The sequence below is a fragment of the Drechmeria coniospora genome, chromosome 02 (assembly GCF_001625195.1).
Source record: "Drechmeria coniospora strain ARSEF 6962 chromosome 02, whole genome shotgun sequence".
Taxonomy (NCBI): domain Eukaryota; kingdom Fungi; phylum Ascomycota; class Sordariomycetes; order Hypocreales; family Ophiocordycipitaceae; genus Drechmeria; species Drechmeria coniospora.
Window position 1 is genome coordinate 5221727 of NC_054390.1, and position 22178 is coordinate 5243904.

A 22178-nucleotide genomic window follows, 5' to 3' on the forward strand; every position below is an offset into this window, starting at 1 on the left:
GTCAGTAAGGGTAAACTTTACCCTTGCTGACTCATCAACCCCAGGCTTTCCATGAACGGCACGGTAGGAGGCTGGCAGAAACTCATCGCTCGCCAGTAACCTACTGTTATGCACAACCAGCCTCAATCTTTGCTTGGGCGTCGCAATATCGACTCCCGAGACGATTTGAAGTGCGGACACTCGCCGAATGAATATACATGGCGGCGACGCTCTCTAACCCGCCTGACTTCGAGGAAAGGCTCAATTGCCTCGAGGAGGAATTTCCCAAGATTCGCAGCACAATCTCCCTGCTACTGAAGCAAAACCAACCTTCACAACAAACTGCATTGGCGACCCCAAGCCCCAGAACGCGATCACAGCGATCGGGCCTGTTTACGGCGCCGGACTGGGCAGTACAGATAAAAGACGCGTTCGAGCGATGCTCACGCGAAATTGCAGACTTGCGGAGGATCGCAACCGCGTCAACTTCAGGTCCGAACGATGATAACCCGGATAAGAGCGAGGACAATCACCAGACGAATCTGAACATCCGAACCAAGCAACCTGAACCGAAAACCAATGGGAATGTCGCGGTTCTTCATGCTGCTGACGAGCCGTGGTCTATATCCAGTGAACCATCTAGCGCGGGCGATGATGGCGATTCCGAGTCTTCGAGCACGCATGAGACGGACGACTCGGAAAGAATTGACGAGGGTGACATGACCAGACCGAAGCCAAGTCAGTTTCATCTCACACAAGGAGATATGGGACGCAACCTAATACCCAACATGGTGCCATACCGTGAGGACTCTCTGTTTGCTGGCAAGCTCACTGCAGACCTCCCTCGTGTCGGCTGGAGCAAGGTGCTCGAGAGTCTTTCGTCGATCACTGGAGACGGTCATCAACTCGGAGTCCGGTTCAGGGCACGCAAGGGGTTCACAAACCTCTGGATAGCTGCCCCCCCACCCGGCTCCCTTGAGGCGATACCGGTACCTCCGGATGCCGACACAGAATATCGGCAAGGCCTAGAGACGTTCCTTGACAACCTCATCGAAGACCCGCCGAAGACAGAGATACCTTATTACGTTGGCCCGGTACCACACTATGAGGGCATGTTAAGTGCGGGTGCCGACCTGGAGAAGCTCCCGCAGATGGATGGCGTCAACAAACATTACATTACATTCACATTGAGGACAAGAACTCAGGCACTGCATTCCATCGCGAAGATGGCGGGCTCCGCTCATGCAACCTTACCATGCACGGTATCAAGGTCTGGATCCTTATTCACACTGACGACGACGACAAATTCGAGAGGTTTGTGCGCGCACAGGCCAGGACCAACAATTGTGCTCAATTCGTTCGTCATCTGTCAATGCTCGTTCCTCCGAAAGCCCTCCGCGAGCACGGCATTAGGTTCGACGTTTGCTGCACCAGGCCTGGGGAGATGATTCTTACGGATCCCGGCCAATACCATGCTGTCATAAACCGGACGAGCTGCCTAGCAATGTGTATTAACTTCATCCTTCCTGGCGATGATCTAGGCATCAACGGCCTCGCAGTCTGTGCGAAGTGTGGCTTGTACTCGTTCAGCGCCCTGGACTCGAGCTTGTTAAGGTGGACGACCGCGCCACTGCCAGTTCGAGGAAGCGTTGGACTGGAAGAGCAGAAGCGGTGCGAGTTTCGAGGCGGACAAGACAGCCATCATACATTTCACCCGCCGAGCGTGCAAGGTGGACCCGGAACCCTTCACGATCAAGGGACAGCTGGTCAAACCGAAAACCCAGGTCAAGGTTCTAGAAGTGATCATAGACTCCCGTCTCAAGTACAAAGAACCGATCAAGGGACAGCTGGTCAAACCGAAAACCCAGGTCAAGGTTCTAGAAGTGATCATAGACTCCCGTCTCAAGTACAAAGAACACATTGCAATAGCAGCGACCAAGGGCTTAGAGGCGGCCCTGGAGTTACAGCGTCTTCGAGGTCTTACCGCGGCTACAGCACGGCAGCTCTTTACAGCCATGGTGGCACCGGTGGTGGATTACGCCTCGAATGTCTGGATGCACGCGTGCAAAGACAGGAAAGGCAATCCAGTGCAGCGAGTCCAGAAGATTGGAGCACAAGCGATTGTGGGAACATTTCTCACGGTGGCGACGAGCGTGGCGGAAGCCGAGGCGCACATCCCAAGCGCTCAGGAGAGGTTCTGGAGGAGGGCGATCAAGCTGTGGACCGACCTCCATACCCTCCCGAAGACGAACCCCCTACGGGCGTGTACGTCTCGCATTCAGAAGTCCAGAAGAAGTTTCCAATCACCCTTCTACCCAGTAGCCATGGCGGTCAACGAGATACCAATGGATGAATTGGAAACAATCAATCCATTCACGCTATCGCCATGGGAAGAAAGAACACAGACGAGAGTGGATGTCGAAGGTGACCCAGGTTCGGGACAGCCGGACGCAGGTTGGGCAGTATGTGTCGCCGTGACTAGCTCAGCGCGAAACAGTGTTGTAGGAATCGGTGCAGCCATTGACGTCCCGATTTCCGTGAGAGGAGGCCCGAAGATCGAGCGGTATTCCTTCACGCTGGGCATGAGGACAGAGCAGAGCCCGTTTTCGGGAGAGCTGGCAGCAATGGCATACGCGTTGAAGCAGTTGCCTGAGCTGAGACACCGCAGCGTGGCACTGCTAACTAGCAATAAGGCGGCCGTGCTCACAATTCGGAACCCGCACCAGCAATCAGGCCAAGGATATGTCGAGAGTATATATAATTCCATCAGCACACAGCGCACAGGAGCGTAGCGGAGGGAGCATCACAAGAGTGAAATGGTGTAGACCAAGTGAGGTGGTAGCCACGTTCAAGTAATGCACCTCGAGGAGTACCCCCGGAGGGAGACTGGCGGCTATCCCTGATGCCGCGTCGACATCGGGTGACTTTGACGCGCTAGAATATTCTCTAGTGGATATACCTTGCTAATGACTAGACAAGCTAATACCGCTGGACGAAACATGAACGCCTTTCCTTGGGCAAAGGTGGGGCCTGATGGTCGATTCGGGGTTCCTACATAAGTCAGACTCCCCCAAGGTGGGCACCCCCCAAGGTGGGCACCCCATTTGACGATCAGGCGGCCAACTTTGAAGCCGAAAAAAACAGTATTATTAGGGCCGCGATAATTAAATAAAGTATCTAGAGTATCTATTCAAGCTGCCATTCAAAGCAGAGGCTTTCAAATTCGAAGCTAGAAGTTAAGGCGGCTGCTGGGACCGGATATAGTACCTGACGTAGTCTGGCTCGAGTCTCAACGATCGTACCAATCTGTGTAAAGCGCTCGTTGGGATCTTGGGCTAAGTCAGGCCCCCCCAAGACGGGCACACCCCAAGGCGGGCACCTTGATTGACAATAAGGCGGCTAACTTCAAAGCCCAGAAAAATAACATTATTAAGGCTATAATAATAAAATAAAATATCTAGACTATCTATTCAAGCTGCCATTTAAAGCAAAGGCTATTAAAGTCAAAGCTAGAAGTCAAGGCGGCTACTGGAGCCGGATCTAGTACCTGCCGAAGTCTGGCTCGAGTCTCAACAATTGTATCAATCTGTGCAAAGCGCTAATTGAGATCTTGAGTTACTTTTTGCTTCTTTTAAGGCCTAAGTCGATAGACTTGATATTCCAATTGGGCGATTTTTGCTTGGGCCTCTGCAAGGTTAGTGTTATATGCATTAAGGCCGCGGCCAATCTTCCAAAATAGCCACCTAGCAGTCCGATCAACTTGGCCAGGTGCATATACCTTTGCAACAAGCATCTGAATATCGTGCGATCGTTTAGGCGTTTGTAAAGTATTGCAGCTATGTTTAAGCTGCCCTTTATAGGCCTCGTCTTCTGGAACAGTTATAGACTTGTCTTGTAAGATAAGGCGGCTCAATAATGGCTTTGCCATATTAATAGGCCATAATCCAGATCCTTTCCAGCCTCCCTTTATATTCCGTTCCGTAAGACCTACTATTCGGGCCTTACTGTAGCATTCTAGAAAGGTAGCCTTACCAATTGGCATTATATCTTGGCTGCCAGCTAGAAATGCAATACCTTCAATTGCCTGGCGGTAGGCTGCCTTAATTGGTAAAAAACACAATATATCGAGAGGCTAAAGGACGTGCAATATATATGCTAGTAAGAAAAGAAGGAAGATACCATTTTTGAAGCATTCGTATATAAAATTATTGGTTATATGACTTCTATGTCCATCAACAATAAGGAGCTATTTATTAGTCTATAATGCCTTCGTCCTAGGGACAAAAACCTCTTTTAGCTACTTCAATGCAATATCGTTATTAGTCCAGCCCTTATCTGTTACTGCAAAGTGCTATTGATTATATGGGGCCAATTCCTTAGGAAACCATTGGTATTAAAGGTCCTTGCCTTTAAAAAGGACTAGTGGCATTAGGGCCTGACCCGAGGCAGAAACGCACTCTACGATTGTAGCCCAATAACGCAATCCAAGCTGCTTTTTCAACTGTATCTTCTTCTCTGAACTCCCTAGGACTAGGCCATTGCTGCTAAGGCCCTCTAGGATCCCTGTTTCGTCCATATTCCATTAATGTTGGAGTAAGATAGCCTGTAGGGCCGGCAGCCTTAGTAATTGGAACCAAGACTTAATTCGAGGAATAGAGGCCCTATTTAAACGTACGCATTCGATAGACTTGCCTCGTACCGTACTGACTTCTGGGTTACGGTGCAAGAAAACTTCAATCCAGTTTTTGCCGAAAGGTTGAAGGTCTCCTCCAGCCAGAAGAATACGGCCAGCAACGACCTTTAGTTGTTGATGTAAGGGTAGTAGCCCCAATGCACCTTGGGCAAGGACCCAATCGCGTAAGTGCTTTTCTTGATCCTTAGAAAGCCGCTGTAATATTTCTTTTGCCTCTTTAATTGGAAGGCTACCGCGTAATCGGCGTTGGAGTGTTTGACGCGGAACTCCGTATTGGCGGGCAGCTTGTAGTTGCGGTAGCCCGTTTTGAATAGCATATAGAGCTATTTGGACTGTTTCTTCGGTATAGGTAGGTAGCTTAGGCATAATGGATACTAGAGGTATATTTTTATAATTGATTGTAGTTGAATTGCACGAAAAAATGCGGTTGTAATGTAGGAAGTTGATTTGCTTGAAGGAGCTAAATGGGGTGCCCGCCTTAGGGTGTGCCCGTCTTGGGGGAGGCTGACTTACTTTTTGCTTTTTTTAAGGCTTAAGTCGATAGACTTGATATTCCAATTGAGCGATTTTTGCCTGGGCCTCTGCAAGGTTGGTGTTATGTGCATCAAGGCCCCAGCCAATCTTCCAAAATAGCCGCCTAGCAGCCCGATCAACTTGGCCGGGCGCGTATACCTTCGCATTAAGGATTTTGATGCAACAGAGAAAAGGGGGGTCCGCCCTGACTAGGGCTACAACGAATCAAGGATCGTAAGATGGGTCAGGATAAATCTATTGGTGTTCTTCTTCTTGATGTTGTTGCCAACCACAAGGTGTCCTCTGGGCCTGCTTAAATAGGCGCAGATGTGGACACCGCTACGTATCTAACTACCCGGATTTTAACCCCGTTACAGGCCTATTGACGCGTCGGCGCGACAGATTTGAATGTTGTGCGATCGTTGGGGTGTTCGTAAGGTATCGTAGTTATCTTCAAGTTGTTTTCTGAGGGCCTCGTCTTCCGGAATAGCGGCAGGCTCGTCTTCCAAGACAAGGCGGCTTATTAATAGCTTCGCCATATTAATAGGCCATAGTCTAGATCCTTTCCAGCCCCCCTTAATAGTCCGTTCCGTAAGACCTGCTACCCGGGCCTTACTATAGCATTCTAGAAAGGTAGCCTTACCGATTGGCGTTGTATCTTGGCTGCCGGCTAGGAATGCGATGCCTTTAATTGCCCGGCAGTAGGCTGCCTTGATAGGTGAAAAACATAATACGTCGAGGGGCTGGAGGACGTATAAGGCGTGTGCTGGTAAGAAAAGAAGGAAGATGCCATTTTCGAAGCATTCGTACATAAAATCATCGGTCGTATGACTTCCGTACCCATTAACAATATGGAGCTATTTATTAGTCTGCGATACCTTTGTCTCGGGTATAAAGGCCTCTTTTAGCCACTTTAACGCAATATCATTATTAGTCCAGCCCTTATCCGTTGCTGCAAAGTGCCATTGATCGTATAGGGCCAATTCCTCAGGAAACCACTGGTGTTGAAGGTCCTTACCCTTAAAGAGGACCAGCGGCATCAAGGCCTGGCCCGAGGCAGAGACGCACTCCACAATTGTAGTCCAACAACGCGATCCAAGTCGCTTTTTCAGTTGCATCTTCTTCTCCGAGCTCCCTAGGACTAGGCCATTGCTGCCGAGGCCCTCTAGGATCCCCGTTTCGTCCATATTCCATCGGTGTTGGGGTAAGATAGCCTGTCGGGCCGGCAGCCTTAGCAATTGGAACCAGGACTTGATTCGAGAGGTAGAGGCCCCATTCAAACGGGCGCATTCGATAGACTTACCTCGTACCGTACTGACTTCCGGGTTACGGTGCAAGAAGCCTTCAATCCAGTTCTTGCCGAGGTTGAAAGTCACCTCCAGCAACGAGGATACGGCCGGCAAAGACCTTTAGTTGCTGATATAAGGGTGGCAGCCCTAACGCGCCCTGGGCAAAGACCCAATCGCGTAGGTGCTTTTCTTGGTCCTTTGAAAGCCGCTGCGATATCTCCTTTGCATCTTTTATTGGAAGGCGGCCGCGTAATCGATGTTGGAGCGTTGCGCGCGGAATTCCATACTGTCGCGCAGCTTGTTGTTGCGATAGCCCGTTTCGGATAGCATAGAGAGCTATCTGGACCGTTTCTTCGGGATAGCTAGGTAGCTTAGGCATCAAGGAAGCCGTATGTAGCTTTTTTAATTAATTGCAGTTAAAATGCACGAGAAATCGCGGTTGGAATGCATTAGGTTGATGTGCATGAAGGTGCTAAATGGGCTGCCCCACCTTGGGGGGTGCCCACCTTGGGGGGGTCTGACTTAATTATTAGCTCATGCAAGTTGGAACGACATAGTGACGTCACGGCTGACCACAGGCTCCGACTGATTATCTCCATCGGCTATTTATAGACAGGCTAGACAAAAGGATTCTCTGATTGCATTCTCATCAAGGTTCAGCGTATTCCCAATGAACATATATTTGGACACGCTTCCATCAAAGGATCAGTTGCAATGTTTCTCGCAAGAAAGTTGGTTCCGGCACATTTCCAGCTCGTGGTGAGAATGGGTCATAATGTCGGACGCGGATGTTCTCTATCAACAGGCGCCCGCCTCAGTCACAAAGAGTCCTCCAGTCGTATGTACCTTATCCATCCCATCGCACTCCAAACATTGATCGTGAGAAAATTTTGCTAACGAGATATCGTATTCGGCCCCACAGAGACGGAGGACTTCGACAAGCACAAGCGAGACTCGCTTGCCAAGCATAAGCGCGGCTATGGCCACTGGAAACCGGAGCTGGCAACTGACAGTGAAGAGGCCGTCAAGGCGGACCGCAATGTGGCCGCGGATATGCACGTGTTGCAGAAAAGGACTAAGAGGGCAGCAGAGGGGACGAGCAAGACAGGGACGAGCCAGCGGGATGGAATGTGAAGACAACTAGCAACGGTAAATTATGACGAAAACGACAATTGGCTTAGAGACGGAACACCATGCTCAACACAAAATCGGGACCAAGATGCAAAGAAGGCAGAGGTCCAGTCGAACTCTCTCATTGGCTGCGCTTGCCCTCGTTCGCACCTTGATGCACGATTATCACGCGCGCGGGAGAGAAACCGCATCGCCGCGGACAAATGCCGGTCGCGGAGGCGGTGCGAGGAGGATGAGCTCAAGTCCAAGCACGAGCACCTGAAAACGGAGCTTCGACGACTCTCGGTGACCTTGTCTGAATTGATGGGGGAAACTTATGTGTTGAACATTTTGATCGAGCATGGTGACTGTGACTGCCAACCGATCCGAGGCTATCTCACCATGTTGACGTCGAGATAGGTAGAGCGCGGACCGGAGCCATCTGCTGCTGCTGCCAGCTAGTAATATCTGGGTTTATACGTGTGCAGCATGATAAAATTCTTTGAAGGCGCCGTTCAATAATCGCGACCGAGTTTTGGTTAACTGCGTTGGTACGGTCCGCCCAGAACCTCGCTTCGGCTGTACGACGCCTCGGTAGTGTATCGCTAACCTGGAGCGTCATCGTCCACGCCCTTCTCTGGATCGGCCATAGCTGGTGCCAGCCATGGGTGAAGTTTGACATCCACCAAGAGGATTCGCTTATCAGGGTTTCGTGTAAGCATATTCTGTAGTAAGTCAACTAAGTGGTCATCAACATCTTCATACTCGACGATGTTTTGGTCGCGGTACTGGGTTGTCGTGGTCTTGTTAGGACTCGTGGAAGGACGGACTGGCCGTAGTCGTCGTCGCGGTATGTAGACGTCTTCAGTTGCAATTCTCTTGAACAACTGAAATTCGTCCTCAGCAATGAAAGGCAAACGTGCAAACACTAGACAGTAGAGCGTAACCCCAAGGGACTAAACATCGATTTGTGCGGATACTTGAGGATACGTATACTCTGGGTCAGGACTGCAGAGTTCTGGCGCTATGAAGCCAGGTGTACCGATTGTCTTGAAGAGCTCGTGCTCATCGTCAAAGCGTTTTCCGTCGCATTCGACTTTTTCACGAAGAATCTCATCGCAACTTGGTCGTCCCATGAAAGAAACGCCAAAATCGCATACTTTGATGCGACGGTCTTCGCCCCACAGGAGGTTTCCTGGCTTGATGTCTCTGTGGATTATACCGTGACTGTGTAGGCATTCGAGACCTGGCACAGCGTCTCTTAGGATAAACCGGGCTTGGTCGAAGGTGATGCATGGGACGTAGTCATACTGTTCTGCAATGATGTCGCGAGCTCGAGTAGCGTAATGTAATGGAGTGCTGTGCGATGTGGTAGAGCCAGCTACAGTGGCAGGTTCATGTGAGAGGCCTTGCTTGCAGTCAAGTTGGCCTGCATTTGTGTTGTGGTCAAATTCCGAAGCGACATAGCAACAGTCGTCCATTGCCTGGAGCCTGGAAGTGCCTGCCCATGAAGCGAAGTAACCGCTTATAGCTGAACTCGACAGCCCTAGGGTAGTTCGTGGCAACGTATGCCTTGTAGCATTGAACTGATTCACCCTGCCTTTCTCATCGGCTGTAGCGGTAGTGTGCAAATTCGGCACAATGTATCCACTGCGAAAAATGGACATTCTCAACTTATCGGCCGCATGTCGTTTTGCTACCTCTCTGTTCGTCTCACCCTGGATTCTCTTTTGTTCGTTCTGGCAGACGTGATGAGCGCCTTTTTCGCGCCACGATATGTCTCCGAACTTGGCGTACTCGAGCACCAGGTACACTTTGCTCTGCTCCGGGTCGTCCATAATTTCAAGCAGTGCAACAACGTTGGCGTGGCGAAAATTTCTCAGTATGATTGCCTCCTTAAGAGATGACAAGGTGCTCTGTGCGAGACGTCGTTTGGAGTGGCGTGAAATGATCTTGATTGCCACTTTTTCTCCCCTCTCAGTATCAAGGGCGAGCTTAACTTTGTTGTGAGCTCCACGGCTTAGTTCCCCGATGATCTGATACTGATTGATGGTCTTGCGGCCAGTGGGCCTATCATGGCCAATGGAAACCTTCTGCGATCTATGAAACGACAGTTAGTCACAGCAGGTCGATAGGCGTTGAATCGACGGCACCGTGCAACGTATCGCAAAGCAAGTTCCGGGTACGCACTCGCGAGTCAAGAATCTGTGGAGCAGATGCGAATTGCCAAAATCTGGAGCATTTGGATTGCTCCTTGCAGCCGGGGTTGAAGCACCATCCCGGTATCTTTTCTCAATATCTTGCCTTGATTAGAGAGATAATTACTCAGGTCCTGTAGGGAATCGCTCACTTTCCGGGGGAACTAGTCCGACAGGCTCCGTCGCGCTGACTTGCTTCTCGCGGGTGGAACTAAAACATTAGTATATGATACTTTGTATGCACTGGCGACTTACCAGGGAGGAGACACCGGGACAATCCTTGTGACCGCCATTTTTGGTCTCAGCATATAGCTATAAATTGCGTTAGCCATGTCATTACTCTCATGCTGGCTGTGACGTTCTTAAATCCTCGGTGAGCTCGCCGATAACGAGTCGTGGTGCAGGCGACTTTATATGAATCGCGATTTGCCACTTATCCACCGGGATGTCGATCGTTGATCGTTGTGAACCGTGGTTTATGGGTACAGTGGGCACCAATTATTTAGCCTTCGTTCAAATTTGACAAGACTCGCAGGAGCGAGGCGAGGACAGTCACTACGACGAATGGTAGAACACACACTGACGTCACCGGCGTCTTGGTTCTCGCAGCCCAAAAGACCCCCAGTCCGTCAAGTGTGGGGGAACAACAGCTGCCACAATAACCCCTGCTTGCATTCTGCTTGCTGTAGCCATTTCTATTGGTTCAGGTGCTAATGGCCTCTGCTGTCGAGCGAAGGTGTCTGTTTATCATGGTTTCCCGGCACTTGGATCGTGCAAGTCCGTAAGCGACCGGGCTGGCCGATGGACTGGACCTGCCGCACAGCTTCGGCGAAGGCATTAGTCACGGCTTTGATTCAAGATCCTGAAGCTGCCCAAAGGGTTGTGGCACTTCATCAGGATCTGTCCGAAACCCTACCCAGTCAAAGTCGACCATGTCAACCGCATGACAGTCCTGGACGAGATGGGCGATGTCCGAGGTGGAGCGGCCGAAGCGTTCGGCAAGGAAAACGATGCCCAGATTGCGAAGATAACGTGGCTCAGCAACAGGGACGTTCCGAAGGCATATGGTTCCATGGTCGTGTACTTCACCAAAAAAGGCTCAGATGCGAAGAGGCTAATAGCGGAGGGCTTTTTCTATGCCGGAGGAGAATCTGGATATGCTGGGATCTTCGAACGCCGGCCTCGCCCAGACCGGTGTTACAACTGTCAACACGTTGGCCATAAAGCCTTCCAGTGCAGCAAGATCCAGGCTTGTGGCAAATGCGCTAAAGAAGGCCACCATCACAGCTCCTGCAACGAGACCATCTTCAAGTGCGTGCTTTGTGGAGGCCCTCATGAGTCGTTTAGCAGAAACTGCAAGAAGCTGTACCCTTCTCTGCATGAGTAGCACACTTCGAATAATCCAACTTAATGTCCGAAAACGCGGCGAAGTACACGATAACTTGATGAACGACAAATATATTCAGAATGCAGCGGTTCTGGCCATACAGGAACCACAAGCGCGAATGATTAAGGGCCGTCTTTTGACAACACCGATGGGGCATCATAAGTAACGCTGAGACCCTGGTAGGAATGAAACTATTCACTGGCAAAGGCAGGCTTCTGGAGACATTGCGCGGGAAGGGCTCTGATTTTTTTTGAGCACCGAACATAACGCTGTGCCGTTCAGTGCGTTCACCATCCGGCTGATGTGGGTGGTGACCCGCGCTGCCCATGGCGACTGCACCAGCACCAGCACTGTTGTTAAAGCTACCGTCTTTATAAAATGGAAAGGCTTGCCATCGTGTGCATGCCTCTTGAGCGACTTAAAGCATCGTAGACATCTCATAATACAGAAGTACTAAGCATTTACAGCACAGCCCCTCCAATATGTGTCAGTCTCGACACCGCGAGTGCCGTAATTGATCTCCTCCAAGAGGTCGCCACCATCACCGCAAGACGGTTTCCTTTTAGCGCGCACGCACCGCCATGCCCGCGTGAGGTGCAGTGGATACGACCGCCCGAGAAAGCAACAGGTATAACGCCCGCTAGCTCTTCAGGAAACTACCTGGGAAAGGTTCATTTGTGGGCCAGGCCGACGATGGCTCGAAGCCGGAATTGTCTGCCTAAACTTTCCAGTTCAGTCTCTGCCGTTCTGTTGCGCGACCGTGGGCGGCGTGCTGCTTTCCATCGATGCAGCCTGCGCAAGTGGGCCTCACTGAGCAAAGAAGCTTTGTGGACGTCGGTGGCTGCTACTGCAGAGGCCATGTTGTGGGGCTTTCCGTAGCCAATTGTCCGTTTGACAACTTTGACGACGCCGTCGGAGGCGCCGCTCGCCACGCTGTGTCGTCCAGTTTCTCACACGAAGAAAACTGACGTCGGGCTTGATGCAGATGCAAGTCCAGAATGGCCTCTGAGAATAGGACGGACCTGATGTCCACTTGCTCTCCAGAAGGCACTGTGCGACCGGAATCGTTGGTGCCCCACGTTGGCAACAGCCAGAAGCGCACTCGCCTTTGTGGTCGACACATGAGCAGTTCGTCCACTTGGACTCGAGACAGCGCCCCTTGTGCTGTCACGTCATCCGATTCTTGATGCCCAGTGAGGTCTGTGTAGAGCAAGAAGAGGATCAGGGACGCGGGGGATCCTTATGGGAGCCCACAAGACAGTAGTTCAGTCGCCGTAGCTGCCTCCTGGAACCTCACACTTGCTGAGTGTTCTTCCATAAAAGAGCCAACCCAGTTAATGAGGTGGCCTGGCCATCCTTGGTCCCTCATACTGCAGAGCATCCTATTCTTTTGGGCGATTCTGCCGAAAAAGTTGCCCGGAATCTGGGTAGGCTGACTTAAGGTACAACCAGACGTCTGCTGGATCTGTCGGGAGCATATAACCTTAAGTTTCTAACCTTTTACACACAAATCGCAGAACAATTCTAGCATCCTCAAGCTGTCAGGAACGTGAGCTCACCATAACCCTCTCGTATTTTTCACACTCTGGGCGTCTATTACGTTCTGTATCTGTATAATCACCTGGCCCCTGGTCTCGTTCTACGTCCCATTCACGTTCTGCTCCTCAGTCACGTTCTGCGCCCTGCTCACGTTCTGCGCCTTAGTCACGTTCTGCGCCCCGCTTACGTTCTGCGCCTCAGTCTCGTTCTGCGCCGCGATCACGTTCTGCGCTGCGGTCACGTTCTGCGCCTCGGACACGTTCTGCGCCTCAGTCACGTTCTGCGCCCTAGTCACTCTCCGCACCCTACTCACATTCTGCACCCTGCTCACATTCTGTGGCCTCTCTGCAACCTTTCACGCATTGCGCCTCACATCTCAGTCTCGATGATCACTGATACTATTGAATTAGATCATCGCCGTGATTCGCCGTAAGCCGTCATACTGGATTTGGTTCACTGCCCTTGCGGTAACAGCTACAAACCGAATAGCTACCGGAAACATCGACAGCGGCTGCACTTTCGTTGTTACGGAAACATCTTCTTCGGGGTTATATGGCAAGATCACGTTAAAGAGACTGGCCACTCCGGTGCACTTTTTCCTCTATACGAGCGGCGGATAGCTTCCTCCTCCACAGTTGCTTGCGAACTTGGATGAAAATTGGCAATTAAGCGCCGAAACGTGTCCAAACATCACAACGCGAAACATTTTCGATGCGAAACATGCAACGAAGTTTTTCTGAGTGCCGGAGAGTTCAGCATGAATATCAAACCACACATGCATCATTTAACGAAGTGGCCGCTGCAGCCCTTGGACGGCAAACCGAGGAAAGGGTACAAGCGGACGCTAAGCTCTACGCCAACAATTCCTTGCAGTCATGCATCGATCGAAATGCGTGCCCAATTCAAGGGCAAGGTACAGCTTCTACTGCAAGAGCTACAAACAATAGATCTTGGAGTGTCTCGCAATACAAGGTGGTACCAAAACATGGAATTGCTTCAGAGAATGCTCCCATTTAATCAGGATATACCTTTTGCTCGGATTGAAGCGCTTCCTCCTATGCACGACGATAAAATTTCGCATGACGACGTGGATGTTTGGTTTTGGCAAGAAAGCGAACTACCTCACTACCGATTCGACGAAATTACCCTCCGAAAGCCCACCGTTATTAGGCTTAAATGCCCCCTGAATTCTGATAGCGGACCAAAGCAATTATTGGAGGCATTACGCGATCATGTTGGGAAGCACGAGTTGGACATTCAAGATTTCGGCACTACAAATGAGTCCCCAATCAAATGGCTGCCGACGAGGTTATTAATCGAATTAAATACGGAAACAGCCTCAGCGACCGACGACTACCAATTAACCTGCTCAGCCTAAAGTTCTTTGGACAGGCACCGGACGCTCCATCAATCTTCAACAACCCTCGGTATTGCTTGATCCAGGCGATCAATTCTCGTCTAGAGGTGAAGCCAACTCTGAGAAATATGGCCGAAATGCGAAGCTATTTGGCCGAGGCCCCCAAAGCTAGCCTACTATTCTCGCTCTTTGCGCAACGAGGATGCTTTACAGGGTTTCACGTGGATAGTCCTGATGGGACTTGGGTTCGCAATCTATGTGATCTGAAAGTTTGGATCTTCCCGTCAAGAGAAGATCTTGCTGATATGACGGAATTTGAGGCTCAAGGCGACGAATGGATTCCCAAATCTGTTCGAGCTATTGTGCTCAAAACAGGAGACACTCTTATTATGCCCTCCGGCGAGAAAATACCTCATGCTGTTCTTACTGTGGAAGATTCCTACATGGTTGGCGGCATGTTTATGGACAAGCTTCGTATTTCGGATTCGATTGAGAAGCTTCTCTGGATCGCGACGCATCCGGTGGTTACCAACGATAGGATACCGCCGCACGCCGCGGCTAATACCCGGATGGAGATACCTTCGGGAAATATTCCTCCAGAATATCCCTTCTAGCCACGATTGCGCTAAAGTCGATCAGCTGTCGGAGAGCCTACGACAGGCCTTGAGCTGCTCATGTAAAGGGCCTTGTGGAAAGACATGCGTTAACTGCAAATGCAGGCGATCAGCTTCGCAGGATGAGAATGCACAAGCTGGTGCCATAAACCCCGTCGATGAGGCTCGTGGGTCTTTTCGAGGACCAGAGATCCTGTCGTAGTGAATCACTACCTTTGAATAAACTGGCATTGAGACATTGCGCTCTTTTGTATGTTAATGGTAAACGACATGGTAGTTTGAGGACATTGAAACACTTCCACAACATTATGAGAGCTGATACTCGGTGTCCCACCAGTAGCACGGATGCATGGCTGACGACGGAACGATGGCCCCGCAGTGTGTAGCCGATCCAGGTGCCTCTCCCAGCAAGAACTCGCACATATCACGCAAATCCAACGCCTCGCAGACGGCTCAGCTCAAGGGCCTCATTCCGAATACCGTCGATACAGCCACAGCCTCAGCATTGCTCAGCGAGCTCTCTCGACCCTACGCCGACGCTGGAGAATCAGGCTACATCTATGTGTTCTGGCTCACTCCCGCATCTAGGCAAACGACTCCTCCCGTCGACGCCGCTCGCTCGCTCCTAACACCGCCATCGCCCTCGCGCGGCTGCGCCCGCAGTGGGCAGCCCAGCGACGTGGAGTCCCAATTCGCAGACCCGAGCGGCAGCCGCACTCCCACCATTCTCCTCAAGATTGGACGCGCAGCCAACGTCCAGCGCCGCATGAACCAGTGACAGCACCTGTATGTTGTATGTATATAGTGGCCAATAGTAGACTAGGATCACGTGATCGTGTGGGGCACGATCACAGAGAGGATAAAAGTGGCCGCTCAGGGGCAGCCTCTTTTCCCTCCTTTCGTACCAAATTGAATCCATTAGAAGAGATCTCTTGTTACCAGTTTCCCCCAGAACCGAACCAACAGCACCAGTGCGGCTACGACATCGAGCTGCTGCGCTACTACGCCTATCTGCCGGGCGCAAGCAACGCCTCCGCAACGGGGCAGGTTCCGCGCATGACGCCTCACTGCCGCCGCGTCGAGCGCCTGATACATCTGGAGCTGGCGGGCATGGGCCACCGCGCCAATCTGGGCACCTGTGAGACGTGTGCACGGGACCATCGTGAGTGGTTCGAGGTGGAGACGACGAGGAATGGTATCCGCAGAGTCTACGACGTGATTCGGAGATGGGTAGAGTGGGATGAGGCGACGGCTTGAACGAGGTACGACTACTCTTTCACGGCAGACTTCGGGTCAGAATACTCTTCACGGAAAAGGATTGTTGGGACCAATAATTCGTAGTCCGACACACTATGCGGTTTACATCCTTTGAAGTAAGATGACTCGGCCAAGAGACTGACTGCATGACTACAACATCTCATTTCAGCAGCACGCTGCACAAGCTGCCACTGTACCTCTCGTTCCATTTGGCTCGCCCAACGTAGCGGAGAGCAAGACCGCTTGGTATCGATTACATCTAATGAGCGACGTGTTGCTAAGTTATCGTCTCACACCGGTACCGTGGATAGCCCTGGCCCCTACAACTTCGACCCTAGCAGTAAACCATGTAATGCAAACGGGCTTGAGCTGAGTCAGTGACATCTTCATCAACCACTACTTCTCTGCGAACGTCTATTTCCTTCGACATCCCTCTGTCCTTGGACACGATCATTCCGCGGCTGCTTCGACCACCAAGTGATGGCGTCTTCGTACTGCTCCAACTGTGGGAGCGCAATCTGTGTCCATCAACCAAGATCAAGGTCAGGGGGTGTTTCCGCTTTGCGTTGCTTCCAGTAGTTGCCGCTGAGAATACCATCATCGGTATACCGTCCAACGTGGGGGGTCCAATCATAATTGATGTCGATATCTCGGCGGCCGAGTATGTCAATATCCTCTTCCTCCAGCGGCCGGTCAGGTAACATGCGGGCGAGTTCATGCCAGTCCTCCTCTGCGATGGGCTCTTCGTGAAGCTCAAGCTCAAATTCATCGTCCTCTGCCCTCAATTCATTTGTGTCTGGCTCCCCATAATGATCATCCGCAAGTGTGGCGTGGCGCTCTCCGCAGCACTTGTACGCAGCCGCGAAGGAATCGAACCGCCGCCCGCCCACAATGAGCAACTCTTCTGGAGAGTGATGTGGATGAGCCATCATCATTTTAACGCGGCAGAAGTCGTTAAACTGTGGGGAAGCCTCCATGGACTTTTTATCGAGGGAAGTAAGCTAGGACCCTTCCTTTCGCGTTAGCAGCGAGTCTCCTCCACGTCTTGAGATTGTACGATTGCAGGTACTCGAGGTAAGTTACATCTCTATGCTGGTCATTTCTCTCCAAGTATTTCCTGTAGCTGCCGATAGTCTCATTGACATCTTCGTCGACGCGGTACGAACGCGCATGTTGCTCCAACGGACGGCAGTCCACGGAGACGACCATCCGCGTGCCTTCCTGCAGAGGGATATTAAGCAGAAGGTGGGAAATCTCCTGCGCTGAGTAATCTCGCTCGGCAATCAGCTTATTCATTAGGCGAGAGGAGAAGGATAATAAGGACTGGAAGTGCGCTGTATGCGGCAAGACCTGATCTGCAAGCTTGCAGTGAGGCTCAGTCTTCTTCTCAGATTTGCTGCAATACTTCGCAGCGTACGTAATAACCGCCTGTAAGCTGGTGCAAGGATATATGTCGATATTGGCTAGCCAGCCTAGGATAATGGCAGGATTGAAGTGGTTCATGAGGTTGTCATTCCGGGCCGCCTCGAAGACGTAGTACGACTTGCCTTCCTTCCTGATGACTGCGGCCAGCTCCCGCAAGGCACGAGGGAAGTCAAAACGACACTCCCTCTCTGGATTGGCCGCATTGGCAGCCTCGATATCTGCAGCAGCCCCTTCCATATCTCTTGCAAGGTCGCCAGTTCTCTTTCTCATGCGCAAGCAGTATGTGGTATTGCACTTGTGGCGCTGGCAGCGGTTGACAATTTGTGAAAGCCGCAGGAATGTCATTTCTATGCTCAGGGGATCTACACTGAGGGTATTACCCTCGCCCTGAGGCATAGCCGTACTCGGCTCAGGGTTAATGGCAGTGATGTGGAATCCCCACGCGCGCGCAAATAAGTCACGAGCGGCTTCATCCTCCATGTCGGCTCTCGGGCAATGTATCCAGTACAGACCATGGCGGGTATTGAGAGAATGTCTATTGTCATCTTTGACAGCCGAGGAAAGCGCTCCTGCTGTTCATCCCGGAGCCACCAGGCAAGGGGGGAGCAGTCAATTTGGATGGTGACTGGGCGGTGTTGGTTTCGTACTCGTCAACGTCGGGCTCTGTGCCTATAACATCAAGCTCCTGCGCAAGCAGTTCATACTCATCCTGCTCCGGTGCCGGAACAATGGAAGGAGTGGTACAAACGGTTGGTAGGTTCTTGTATTCGTCTTCCCACAACTTCTTCACTCCTTTAAAGATCTTCTTATGCCACGCCTTTGTCTGTGTTGCTGGGATCTGCGTCAACCTCCAAACCGATGCCCTCAATGCGGCACTGCTGGCCACGCTTGCGCCAACACTGACGTCTGTGTTGCTGGTGTCTGCTTGACGTCCATCAGGCGGTCTGGTCGTCTCGCCTGAATGAGTGGCTTTTCCAGGCCGCACTGAGATTGAGCGCACACACTCTCCTTCTTCGCTCCGACTTTGCGGTGCAAGTCGACTAGTTGGGAAGAGGAGAAATGAGGTTCGTTAAAGAAGCCGAGGAAGCCGAGGAAGCCATGGGATGCTGGGGGAGGTGGCTGGCGAGAGTTGTAACGCGAGAATGTTGGAAGTGGAAATAGTACAGGGGGATTCGTTCGCCGTGGCGGCTTGTTTCTTGCCGCCCACGACTCTCAATATTGGCGGGAACAGCGAAGACAGTGTCGGAGAAAGGGGAGCTGACATGCCCCATCGTTCAGTTTGGAAAACCCTTGCCCCTTGCTTCCTCCTTCTGGCTCCTCGTACAGCCACATCGTACAGCCACCTAGCGGGAAACATGCGGGCATGGATGGGTCGATTTGTCTATATAAAGGTCACCGATCAGCCAAATTCCTTTTCGATGTCTAACCATTCTCTTCCACATCTTTGCTCCAACGACGACATTAACGTCATGACTGCGATGACGGACCGAATAATTCTGACGAAGACATACCACTGGCCGTCTCCCCGTCGCCGTCATTCATCCAAACAACCTAGTAATCCGTGGGAATTCCCTTTCTCGACTGCATCTTCCTCGCGAGACAGTTCAGGGAGCTGCAGCTATGTCACCAGCAGCGAGTCGGGGAGCCCTTGCGAGTCCACCGAGTCCATATCGGAACCCGATCTTGGGAAACCCGACATTGACTCTGCTGCTCCTATCATCGAGACGACGGGCCTAGAGACTGGGCAAGAGGGATCTCCCTCTGGCATCGTCAAATCTCTAGCAGCCACTACACCTGCAGCCATGGACGCTGGTCGTCTTCAATCTCTTTTCTCCGAATATGAAAGGGTCACCAGAGGACAGGCTGAGTCACGCCAACGCAGCGTTTTAGCGCACCAAGGTAACACGAGTTTCCCTAACCCGCAACCTGCACATGCACTGCTCACATTGTTTTTCAGAGAACGGAACTCTCGAGCCTCATTGCCCCGAGCCCGGGCGACAGGCGCTAGCTGAAGCGATCACGACCTATAAACAGCCGCCGGTAATCCAACCACGCCGGAGCCAGCGGAGGAGGAGGCTACGCCACGCGCTGGTGACACCACTCAACACCGTGTCCAAAAGAAACGCATTTCGATTAGCAGAAGTCAGGAATACGAATTCTTGCGTTTGGGGGCTGCACGAAAGGCATTGCATGGATCCATTGAATACAAGGTCATGTGGAAACCAACTTGGGTGACCGTCGAGGACCTTCGGGGAGAGCGGGCGTTTGAAGAGGCTGAAGAGCTTGTGATGAATAGGTTTGATCACGCAACGTGGGAGAAGGAGATGTGTAGATCTGACTATCTTGGCATGCACATCGACTATGAGCAGATAGCGAAATTAGCAAGATGAATCAAGAGATTGCCACCAAGATCATTTAAAAGCTTGGTTTCCAGGTCGCGGACGCCTGGAATGGCAATGAAGCCCTGGAATACCTTATAGGCTCTTCTCAAGGACATAATACCAAGCCAGACATCATTCTCATGGATGTTCGGATGCCCATCGTTGACGGTTACAAGTGCACACACTTGCTACGACAAAACAGTCCCTTTAAGTCAAATTTGCAGGACGTGCCTATCATAGGGATTACAGCGTCTGCAATCTATGGCGAGCAACAGAAATGCATGCGGTGCCCTGCTGTGTCTCCTCTGACCATGCCTTCTTGTAGGTGCTTTAGGCGCATCTTGTGGGCGTGCATTTGCTGGAGCGACAGCACAAGTAGACGCTGACAAAGCTATGCAGCTCGGAAATGGAGCGTCCTCCGCGTCCCACACTCTCACAAGCAGTGTTCGTTACACAGGACCTCGTGCCTCGTTGTGTCGGTCCTCGAGATACCAACCTCTCGCAAGGGGGATGTGACAGGGGGCAGGGACAGTAACCTCTCTGCATAACTTCTCCTCTGGTGAAATGCATCACTCTTCTGAACTGTGCTGCTGGGACGATGGAGGCTCTTAAAGGACGGCAGAACAGTCAGTTGGGAGTTCGTCCTTTCTGGTTTTATGACTCTCCATAACTTTCGTCGAGCGTTTCTTCCTGCTGCGGAACGCCAGTGAAGCTAACATGCTGCGAAATACGAATCCCGTTTGATTTGTTGCTCGAAATCTGGCTCAGTTGGAAACGGACCCTCACTACGGCGTTGGGGTTGGGCCAGATTGTTGAGGTGATTGTGCTGACGGTGCTGCTAGGCGCTGTTGGCTAGGAACAGCTGGCATTGTAAATAGCTACATATTCTTTGTCTGCCTTGACCGTAATGATGCGGCCGCGATGGCGCCAGATGCTGATGATGGACGCAAAACTTCTACGCTGTGACTCCGCGTCCGACACGATCCAGCGTAAACGACCCGATCGCCCCCACGACGGCCAGCCTGGAGCTTGTGCTTCAGTTGCCTGCCATCGGCGGGCGCAGAGGCGACGCGACGGCCACTTTCAGTGTCATCACTGGCGGCAATGACAATGATTGCTCTCAACGAGGGGCCGCCGAGACGCCGTGGGTGTGCTTCCGTACCATAGCGGCACCCCTTCACCTGGGGGGTTTGCGGGGCTGCAGATGAGCCATAGTGGCGATTGTCCTCTTCCTGCCTCCGTGGCCGCTATTTCCATGTCAACCAGAGTGACAAAATCTGATTACGCCAAGTTCGTGATGTTGGGCGTACAACTTCTGAGTTGTGGGTCCTCGTGGGACACTGTCAAGTGTAGACAGCTCTGACTGTCCGTACGGCGGCAGCCAGGGCCTCTCAGGGCCTCGTTCTGTACAATCACTGGCATTGCTCAAGAAAGGGCGGGGCCGCAAAGACCCCATGGGAGTGCATGTACGATAGCGGCACCCCCCGGAACGGCCACTTGTGGCCATCAACCGATCACTTCCAAAAGGGGGAGCCTGGAGGTTGGGGTTGGTTGCAGGGGTGGTTGAGTCACAGCGACGATTGTCCTCTTCTTGCCGTTGGCCGTCTACTAGGAACACTCCAGGCAGGGCGTTACGTAAATCCCTCAGAAAGTCGGCCAGAACTGGACGAAGAAGTGTCAAATTTGACAATTAACCCCACCGGAAACTCGGTCATCTTTCTGTCCACAGGCCCACCCAAGTGCAGCCGTATGGCCAGGGCATGTCAAGAAGGCTTTTTCTGGAAAAATCCCCAAATGGAAACGTGAGCAAGGGCCGCAGATCGGCGGGATTGTGGCGGCTTGTACGGGCCGCACGAGGCATTGCGTACACTTTGGGCAGAGCCTCTGTGGTGTCTCGTTGCCGTCGCCCGTTCTAATTTGGACACTATTGTCACCAAGGATGGCAGGGTTAGAACACAGCAGCACAGGCACAAAGATGTCCTAATAGGACAACCTCCGCCTATCCCACCATCACTGGTACATGTCTGCATGTGTCTAGAGTCATCCTTGATTTGCCCATCGGGTTGCTGCTTCCTGGCAACAGCCCCGCCCCAATTGGACATGTGGGCACAGCCAAGAAGATGCCTGCATCCTCCGCCTAACGTCCAGAATTGGACGAAAGCTGGCCCCCTGTCAGCCTATTTAATGCAGGCCCCACATCACTGATTTGCACGTCAGGAACCAGACGATGCAGCGGGAGACGCCACGGAACGACGCCAAGAAACTGACACTTGGCTGCGGCTAAATGCCGGCGCAAAGGTTCGCACGAAACCACATCAGCGATCTGCACATCAAGAATTAGACAATGAGGCTGCGCTTTGGGCGCTCGCAATGATGACGACAAGCGGACAAACTGGCCATGCGGCGTCTACAGCAGGACGACTGCGCTTGAGTTGC

The 22178-nt window shown here is 51.9% G+C and overlaps 6 protein-coding genes across 6 annotated transcripts; 3 read left to right on the plus strand and 3 right to left on the minus strand.

The window, feature by feature from the left end:
• Positions 1–197: 197 nt before the first annotated feature.
• On the plus strand, positions 198–2771 carry DCS_04519 (uncharacterized protein; the record flags this gene model as incomplete). The annotated part of the gene is made up of 2 exons (XM_040801828.1): positions 198–1241; positions 1617–2771. 2 exons carry the CDS (start codon positions 198–200, stop codon positions 2769–2771), a joined length of 2199 nt encoding a protein of 732 aa, XP_040656861.1.
• Positions 2772–8189: 5418 nt separating this feature from the next.
• DCS_04520 (uncharacterized protein) lies at positions 8190–10075 on the minus strand (the record flags this gene model as incomplete). Its single annotated transcript, XM_040801829.1, has 5 exons — positions 8190–8512; positions 8627–9684; positions 9775–9883; positions 9935–9993; positions 10038–10075. The coding sequence occupies 5 exons, from the start codon at positions 10073–10075 to the stop codon at positions 8190–8192; spliced, it is 1587 nt and encodes a 528-aa protein (XP_040656862.1).
• Positions 10076–12808: 2733 nt separating this feature from the next.
• Positions 12809–13071, minus strand: DCS_04521 (uncharacterized protein; the record flags this gene model as incomplete). The annotated part of the gene is made up of 2 exons (XM_040801830.1): positions 12809–12995; positions 13040–13071. The coding sequence occupies 2 exons, from the start codon at positions 13069–13071 to the stop codon at positions 12809–12811; spliced, it is 219 nt and encodes a 72-aa protein (XP_040656863.1).
• Positions 13072–14001: 930 nt separating this feature from the next.
• Positions 14002–14679, plus strand: DCS_04522 (uncharacterized protein; the record flags this gene model as incomplete). Its single annotated transcript, XM_040801831.1, has 1 exon — positions 14002–14679. One exon carries the CDS (start codon positions 14002–14004, stop codon positions 14677–14679), a length of 678 nt encoding a protein of 225 aa, XP_040656864.1.
• Positions 14680–15046: 367 nt separating this feature from the next.
• DCS_04523 (uncharacterized protein) lies at positions 15047–15936 on the plus strand (the record flags this gene model as incomplete). The annotated part of the gene is made up of 2 exons (XM_040801832.1): positions 15047–15433; positions 15646–15936. 2 exons carry the CDS (start codon positions 15047–15049, stop codon positions 15934–15936), a joined length of 678 nt encoding a protein of 225 aa, XP_040656865.1.
• Positions 15937–16463: 527 nt separating this feature from the next.
• Positions 16464–17841, minus strand: DCS_04524 (ATP-dependent DNA helicase PIF1; the record flags this gene model as incomplete). The annotated part of the gene is made up of 2 exons (XM_040801833.1): positions 16464–16895; positions 16945–17841. 2 exons carry the CDS (start codon positions 17839–17841, stop codon positions 16464–16466), a joined length of 1329 nt encoding a protein of 442 aa, XP_040656866.1.
• Between the last annotated feature and the right edge of the window lie 4337 nt (positions 17842–22178).